At 43.1% G+C, this 8817-nt stretch overlaps 1 protein-coding gene across 1 annotated transcript; it reads right to left on the bottom strand.

Annotated features, from left to right (window-relative positions):
* Positions 1 to 266: 266 nt before the first annotated feature.
* unc93a (unc-93 homolog A) lies at positions 267 to 5317 on the bottom strand. The gene is made up of 8 exons (XM_062410755.1): positions 5055 to 5317; positions 4204 to 4385; positions 3891 to 4120; positions 2687 to 2812; positions 2236 to 2447; positions 1614 to 1749; positions 1396 to 1527; positions 267 to 997 (listed from the first exon to the last, which is right to left on the bottom strand). The coding sequence occupies exons 1-8, from the start codon at positions 5142 to 5144 to the stop codon at positions 714 to 716; spliced, it is 1392 nt and encodes a 463-aa protein (XP_062266739.1). The 5' UTR covers positions 5145 to 5317; the 3' UTR covers positions 267 to 713.
* Positions 5318 to 8817: the final 3500 nt, after the last annotated feature.

Consider the following 8817-nt stretch of genomic DNA (forward strand, 5'->3'; position numbering starts at 1 on the left):
GAGGAAATGATGCTTTGACTAACAAATCTATAACATCTATGAATGTGGGAATGCAACACATTGCAATAAAAGCACCATTTGAAATGCAGCCTGTTGTCCGTGTTTCTTCTTTTCCACAACTAGAGAAAGGAAATATTGGTTTTATATATAAATATAAGTGATTCACTGCTTCACATTCACATCTAAAGCAAAGTTTTAATCATAGTATAACAAGTATTGTTTTTATTACAATGTAGAAATGTAAAATTACAGTTTTAATCTTTAAAAACTTTTCAGCTTTTAGCTTTCATCAGGGTTTTCTGACTCATTATACAAATGTATAGACATAAAAACTACCCATATATATATTTATACATATACATTGTCATATTTTTATTTATGCAGTTTTCTTACTAATACAACTTACAGTACCTCATTTCAGTTTGATATTTAATTTACAGCATGATGACATTTATGAAAATGTGAAACAACGGAGTCACATCGAGAATCGTGTGTTATTCTTTTTCTGCCCGTTTATCGTAAACTATCAAAGTTCCGATCTTCCCACAATCTTCCTCAGTTCGTCTTCACAGATTTAGTACGATGCTCATAATTCACAATATCTCTCCCAGCAAACATTCATCTCGTCCGTGTTGTTGCTCCCGAAATGTGACGATAATGTTTGATGGAAAACAGGCGAAGGCAGCTCGAGTGAAAGTAAGAGACACTTGTCTCTAGACCTTTGTCTGAGCGATGATGACTTTGTCCTCTGTTTTGACGGTGTCTCCGTGGGTCAAGGCCTCTTTGGCGTCCGGCGCGGGGTTCTTGTACGTGTGGTACTCCACGATGGGGTAGGTGACGGCGGTCAGCAGCAGGACGGCCAGCAGGATGTACAGTTTGGTCTCCAGACACAGGAAGGTGCTGTAGGCGAAGGCGATGACGAAACCAAGTGACTCCCACATTCGGTAGTTGGCGAACGCCGCCTCTTTGTCGGCGGAGAAGAGGATGCCGTAGAGCGCTGCAGGACAGGAAGCAGAGAGGAGGTCAAACAAGGGGCAGGTTCATAGATATATATATAAAGGCTAGATGTCTCAACCGCGTTGCCGGCCAACAGAGTCGAACGTCCTCACATGGCGGCCATCTTGCCACAGGCGGCTCGCCCACCCATAACATTGTGTTGGTAGTGGAACATTTACTTTTTAAATAAAATAAAATAAAAGAATTCTTGATGTATTTTTGTAAAGTATTATTCATTTTCATAACTACATCTCTGAGGTTTATAACAAACCAAACCGTTTAAAGATCGGTGGAAAATCGAGCAAGTTATGGCTATTTATAAACCACGTACAACTACAACACAATGTTATGGGTGAGCGAGCCAACTGTGACAAGATGGCCGCCATGGGAGTTTCTTACCGTTGGTCTGAGTTTGCCAGACGGCGTCGGACATTCCCCACAGAGCGGGAAACACAAAGAACACGGCCAGCTCGTCCGGATGCGGCCTCCACAGCAGCAGGGCGATGATGCAGCAGAAGTTCGTCAGCGCGGCTGAAAACCGACAGATTCAACAACACGACGTTAGCATTAAAGAAATCGTTCACGTCGTCGGCCGATCGGCTTCTGGGTGACTTTACCGAGGAAGAAGAGGGCGGCTCTGCCCGTGTACCGAGCCAGTCGGCCGAAGATGAAGGAGCACAAGGAGTTGGTGGCTCCGAAGCACATCATCACGAAGCCGACGTAGTGGATCCCCAGAGCACACGTCACGTAGTTCTGCAAAACACAAACACACAGGAGGTTGTGTTTCCGCTCATCAACACAACTGATCCTCCTCTGGACCCGTTGTGTTTTTGTGTTTCCTGTTTTTATTTTGAAAAGTCTTCTACCTCCTGCTGTGCTTCAGTTTCCCGCCTGTTTTCAATCATCCAATCAACATGTGGTTCTCTTTCCGGTTTGCCAGATTCACCTCAAGTACCTCCCTGTGTGTACTTCTACTTCAGTATCTTGTGTATATATTGGTCTGGATTTCTCTCAATGCTTTTTGTTGTGCTGTGTTTCTGTTGTGGTTTCGTCCTGTTGTGTTTTTGTGTTAAATTGTAGCTCTTGCGTTCCTGTTGTTCGTGCTTGTGTGAGTCGAGTCACAGTCAAACTGCTCCACGCTCTGAATTCACTTCCTGAATCAACCTGTTGTGTGTTTTTTTCGGGGTGAAATCGAGTGAAATCCTTCATTAGAGCTGCAGCGGCGGCCGACCCCCCCACCTTGGTGTACTCCCCCGACAGGAAGCTCTGCTCGAAGCCGCTGTACATGGTGAGAGGGATGAGCGTCACCAGCCTCCAGTCCTTCAGCAGCCGGAACGTGGCCAGGAAGGTTCGGCCGAACGGCTCGTGGCTGCCGCGGAACTCACTGGCCTGCTCCCGGTCGATGTTGTCCAGGAACACTGACACGATGAGGATGGCCACAACACCCACACCTGCCACGCAACACATCAACACAACGAGTGAACAGCTGCAAGTTCCAGTTTATTCTTCAGACAAATCTACAAAACGTACATTGGAAGGATGGATCTCAGGAGCCGTTTGCACTCAGAGTTATAACGACACAAAACCAGCAGCAGTTTTGAAAGATAATCTAAAAAACACATTCAGAATAATAAATAGTGGTTTAGAAAAGGAGCTTATTTTGACTGTCATCAGGTGACGACGACGTTACCGATGTAGCTTCCGACGAGCGTCCACACCAGTTCCTGAGCCGGCCTGGTGGTGGTGCTGTTGGAGCTGATGTTGAGGCCACAGTCGGCCGCTCCGCAGAAAATCAGCTGATCCTCTGGGATGTTCGCTGCCCGGGAGAAAACGTTTGATAAACACGTTTAGCGTTGATAAAATGTCAGAAAGATGATGATGCTGCTGGAGAGAACATTTCAAATTTGTATTTCTTTTATTCTGTAACTAAACAAACAAATCATTTAGATTTAAGACTTCAGCAGTTTGCACCAATGAACCAATAAAACTAGAACAAATAACTTTGTCTTCCCAGAAATGCAGCGTCCTCATTCCAGCTGATAAGCACCAATAAAATAATATGATGTGTAGTTGTCAGCATTGTGTGATTCGCCCTTTTCTTCTTCACGTCAGACACACAGGAAGAGGAAGTAGATCCTGAAACATGTTAGACACACAGGGAGAGGAAGTAGATCCAGAAACGCAGGAAGAGGAAGTAGATCCAGAAACACAGGAGGAGGAAGTAGATCCGGTAACACGTCAGACACACAGGAAGAAGAAGTAAATCCAGAAACCTGTGAGACCCACAGGAAGAGGAAGTAGATCCAGAAACCTGTTAGACACACAGAGGAAGAGGAAGTACATCCTGAACACGTTAGACACGCAGGAAGAGGAAGTAGATCCAGAAACATGTCAGACACACAGGAAGAGGAAGAAGATCCAGAAACACAGGGGGAGGAAGTAGATCCAGAAACACGTCATACACACAGGAAGAAGAAGTAGATCCAGAGACCTGTGAGGTCCACAGGAAGAGGAAGTAGATCCAGAAACATGTAAGACACACAGGAAGAGGAAGTAGATCCAGAAATACAGGAGGAGGAAGTAGATCTAGAGACACGTCAGACCCACAGGAAGAGGAAGTAGATCCGGTAACACGTCAGACACACAGGAAGAGGAAGTAGATCCAGAAACACTTCAGACACGTGATGTAAAGATCGTGCATCACAGGAAAATCAGTTATATTTTGGAATATTTAAAGTATTTATCGTAGAGACGTGGACCAATGGAAGAACATGTTCATTTGTCTGACTGAATCCAGATAAGTGGGCAGATCAAAGGATTGAACGTTTTCGTAAACAAAGGTTATCTAACGAGGTACTTGTTCCGAGTGTCACCACGTTCCTCCTCCCTCTCACCGATTTCCGTGTCCTGTCCGAAGATGAGCGACGACATGAGGTTTCCCCACACGGCCGACGACTGGAAGATGAAGAAGAAGATGCCGAAGTATTGGTTGATGACGTCGGGGCCCCTCTCGCCGTCCTTGGCGGCCTGAGCGTTCCCGGCGATGGAGAGGTACGTGCATTTGGCCGACCACATGGGGGAGGCCCCCAAACCCAGGATCACAGAGGTGGGGATGAGGGTGTACCTGAGGAGTTCATCCAGGACAGCGGTTATTGGAATGTGGTACGGGTTTAAGGGGTCTTGGCAGAGGTTTGAGTTTGTTTTTACCATCCTGGGTAGAGGTTTCCGAAGGAGTAGGAGACGTAGCAGAACATCCCGGCGACGATGGTCCACTTACAGCCCAGGTTCTTGATCATGATTGGCGGCAGGAACATGGAGGAGACGATGATGGAGGCATAGATGACGCTCAGAGAGGCCACGCCCATCCCGTCCTCCGCATTCAGACTGCTCTGCACACAGCCAGGGACGAGGGCACGACAACGATGTGTTCTTTTATTGTTTACACTTCATGATGTGCGTTTGCCGCTGATTGATTTTGATTCAGAAGCAGAACCATTTTAACACATAGGTTTTCCTAAACACACAATGTTGTAATTGTGTGCACACAAATTCTACATTTATCACGTTTATCCTTTCATATTAGTCTTATTTTCACACTTTAACAGCGCTCATTTTATGACCATATCACAAAAAACTTTATACGCAAATAAAATCTTGAATCCAGTAAAAATAGAAACCGTGTACATGCATGACGGTGTTGTCCCTAAATAATAATAAGAATATAAACAATAATAATATTAAATAAAATTCTTAAAATACGTTATGATACCAACTCCAACTATTTCCTTTTAGCTCATATCCTTCTAAAGAATATGATATATTATATTTTCAATTAACGATTAGGTGCATTTCTGGTGAAAAACAAAATTCCAATTTAATAACAAAAAAGAAAGTAACACAAAGAGTCTGAAACTCTGCTTCTTCTTTATTGTAAAGGTTAATTAAAAGTAAATTATTCTGACATCTGAGCCTGAAAGCTACTTCCAGGGCAGACACAGTGACAGGTTGTGTAGAAAGAGGAACACAACATCGCAGGGATTTCAAAACTCTTTATTTACCTGTAAACTCTGCAGGCCCCCATACGCCGTGAACAGGAACAGAAAGCCCACGGACACCACCAGCACGTTCTTGAAGTTGCGGCTGAGCATGTCTGCGTTTCAGAAGAGACACGTCCACACGGGTTCCACCTCAAAAACAAACCCACAGAGAAACACGGGGGGGAAAGAAGTGTGTTTTATTTAAGGATTCACAAAGTCACACAGCGGCTGAACGGCTCCAGAGACAATGATCTGCTGAAAAGGACTGTGATAAACTCATTTACTGGAGATGGGTTTGATCAAAGTCCAGACCCACAAACACACACACACAAACACACACCTACACACACTCAGAGTAACCCTTATCATTCAGCCTCTCCCTTCCTTGTGTCCAATTTAGCTTTAATTCAGTCGTATATTCTGTCGCCTCCTCTTCCTGTTGAGTTCAATTCAGGCTGTTCTCCTCGGTTGTGTTGTGTTGTGTTGTCAAGTTGTTGTCATATATACATTATTACACAGGAGCAGTGGCCCAGAGCAAAGGTTAACCTGTTAGATCTCATCTGTTTCTCTTTTACAGCCGGACGGCTTCTTGTTGTCTGAACAGCTTCTGCAGACGTTATTCTCGGGGACCAGGAGGGAGGACGTCTGGAGAACCTCCTCAGTCCCTCACTCGCACATTCACATTCACACAATCACACATTCACATTCACACAATCACACAATCACCTCCTGAGTTCCGGAGGAGGACTTCAGCTCAGCTCGCTGCTCGTGCTTCAGTGGCAGGAGAAAAGAAAGCTGAAGCCGAGCTGTGGTGACTGATACAGGGTGCTGCTATTTTTAAGCTGAGTGTGTAGACGCAGATGTCGGGACCTTAGTGGACATTACTGTGTGTGTGTGTGTGTGTGTGCGTGTGTGGGAATGTGTGTGTGTGTGCGTGTTTGTGCGTGAGTGCGTGTGCTTGGTTTAAACTCCCAAACACACACAGACTGATGCAGCTACTTTTATTCTCTGATCTCTTACTAACATGTGTGTGTGTGTGTGTGTGTGTGTGTGTGTGTGTGTGTGTGTGTGTGTGTGTGTGTGTGTGTGTGTGTGTGTGTGTGTGAGTGTGTGAGTGTGTGTGTGTGTGTGTGTGTGTGTGTGTGTGTATATATCTAGTGGAGGAGAAAATGAATAATAATAATACATCTCGACTTAAGACCTGTTGAATTATGATTGACACGTTGTCTGATGTGTCATAAACTAATTAATCAAGAAAATTACCTGAGGATTTATTGATGGTTAAATTAACAGTTGCAGTTTTATGTTTTTTCTCACCACCAGGGAAATAAAGAACCTTTCCCACTTTAAGGAACCTCAGTGAATATGCACAGAACCTTCTCCTACGGAACCAGGGTTCTTCAGTGGGTGAAGAACCAGAGACAAGAAGAACAATATTTTTTCTGAGGGTGGTAAAGATTATTAAATTCATGTATCACACTAACCTCAGTCTCACGAGGTATCTGGTGTCAGATGGTAGTGATGAGGATGATGAGGATGATGAGGATGATGAGGATGATGATGATGATACTGTGAGCCGGAGTCACTCGTCTCTGTCTATATACAGATATAGACTGAATAAAGATCTTTAACTTCATCATCGCAGGTTCGTGTTCTGGCAGAGAAGCAGAATCCAGAGTTTGCTCTCGATTCACAGTTTTACATCGTCTTCTGGTTTTAGCAGCTTTTCTTTAAGCAACTCTCCTTGAAGCCTTGTTCTTGTTATTGATGCTCGGAGGTGACACACCCGCAGCGCCAGGTCCACAGCCCGGAGGACATGAGATCTGTGAGCACCTCAAACCAACAAGGTTCTGTTGGATTCCACCAAACCGTAGTTGTTTTTCTCCATTCTTCAAAATCAGGGGATAGTAACTTCTGTATTTTCCTTTGTTTCTCAGTGTTTCTGTTGACAGCTCATCGACGCTGGAATCGAACTGTGACGCTTGATGGACTGTGAGGGGACCGCCGGGCCCTGGAAGAAGTGTGCACACCCCTGAGGGACATTTTAGATGATTGTTCTTTCACGTAGAAACAAATTCTCTCTTTCTGAGTAGATTGTTTATATCTATACCCTGAAGGCTGCAGGTGCATTAATCCTGTGAGCTTCTCAGCACAGAGAAGTCATGAAGTTCCATTAAAGATCTGATTGTTGGACGTTTTCCTCACATTTACACACTTGGTAAGAATCAATCCGAGCTTTTTTACAATATCTTTATAAACACAATGTTTTCTCTTCTTCTCCAAAGACACAGAAACTAATAAAAATCTTCACGTCAGAGCTGAAGATCTGTTAATGTGTTTGACGCGTACATTAAAATGTCAGGGAAGTGATATCGGAGTATTTAAGATATCCACCTTCAATAAACACTGATACGCTGTAATTATCATTCCATGATCGTAGCTGTGAGGATGACGTGTTGATCCTGACTTTGGACCCGTTTACACTGGGAGCGATGATCCATTGTTCCATTGTTCAAACGCAGTGTCTCAATGATAAGGTTTAAATCTCAGCTGCATCAACATGTTGAGTAAAAGTTATATATGTTTATTTTTTATTGACCTCTCCACCCTGTTGTTAAACCTGTTGTTTGTTTTATTGTCTTTATGGTTTCAAGGTCGTCTTCTCTTGATAAGACTTTTTGTGTTAAACTCTGAACCTGAACACAAATCTGTCCAAAACTTATTCCGGCACTTTTACCAATGTCTTTAAGATTCCCTACGTGTTTTTTCAGATTTCACGTACTAGATTTTTTTATGTTTTGAAATCACATTTTAAAGTTTTATCAGTTTGCACTTTGTACTCTCTTAAAGGAAGATGTCACCGTCCGATTACCTCGATCTGAAGAGATTAAAATAAAATCCACCTCGTGTGTCTGCTGCTCCATGAACTTTTTTTAAATTTAGGAATCAGTGAAATGTTCTGCTTCATTTTCTGGACAAATTTGAAGCTTTAAATGTAGAAATATCCCAGTTGTTCTAAAACCAGACGTCAGGTTGACGTTTGGAAAAATTATATGAAATCAAAATGAAATTAAAAGTAATTGAATTTAGCCAAACATCTGTCAAGATGTTGATATAAAATGTATTTCAAGTAAAATCAAATTCTCAATTTATATTTTACCCTGCCTCCTTTTTATAGGCGCAGCTATTCAACCAGCAGGGGGAGCCAGAGGCCACAATTCAATCAACCTGGACAGATCCAGAAACAGCAGATTTCCCACAATTCATTTCACCAAAGTGAATTGCTCACTGGAAATTGACATAAATGACACAATACATAATAAACTAGATATTAAAAGCTACTTCTACACATCATGGGCTCACGTCCCACTGTCAGGTCACATGGTCTCACATCCAGGATGGAGATTTAACTTCAGGGTTCAAAACTCTGAACAATATGAAGAACAAGCTTCTTATGTTAATGTTTGTCAACGTTAGATTTATAGATAGAAATATGATTTCAACTTGTTTCAAGCAGCTGAATAAAGTGTTATTGGTGTTCAGGCAGAATATGATATATAAGAAGGGATTCAGGTTATAAAAAAAACTGATACACATATACACATATACACTCACACAGACACACACTGACACACACACACATACAGACACACACAGGCAGGCCCTGAGGTAGAGAATTACAGGCATTAGAGAGGCAGACAGACAGGTATGTCTGCTCTGCTCCAGATATGAGCGGAAAGCTCCGTGAGGGCTTCAATAATAATGTGTGTGTCTGTAAGTGTGT

This window comes from Platichthys flesus, chromosome 18, assembly GCF_949316205.1.
Source record: "Platichthys flesus chromosome 18, fPlaFle2.1, whole genome shotgun sequence".
NCBI lineage: Eukaryota > Metazoa > Chordata > Actinopteri > Pleuronectiformes > Pleuronectidae > Platichthys > Platichthys flesus.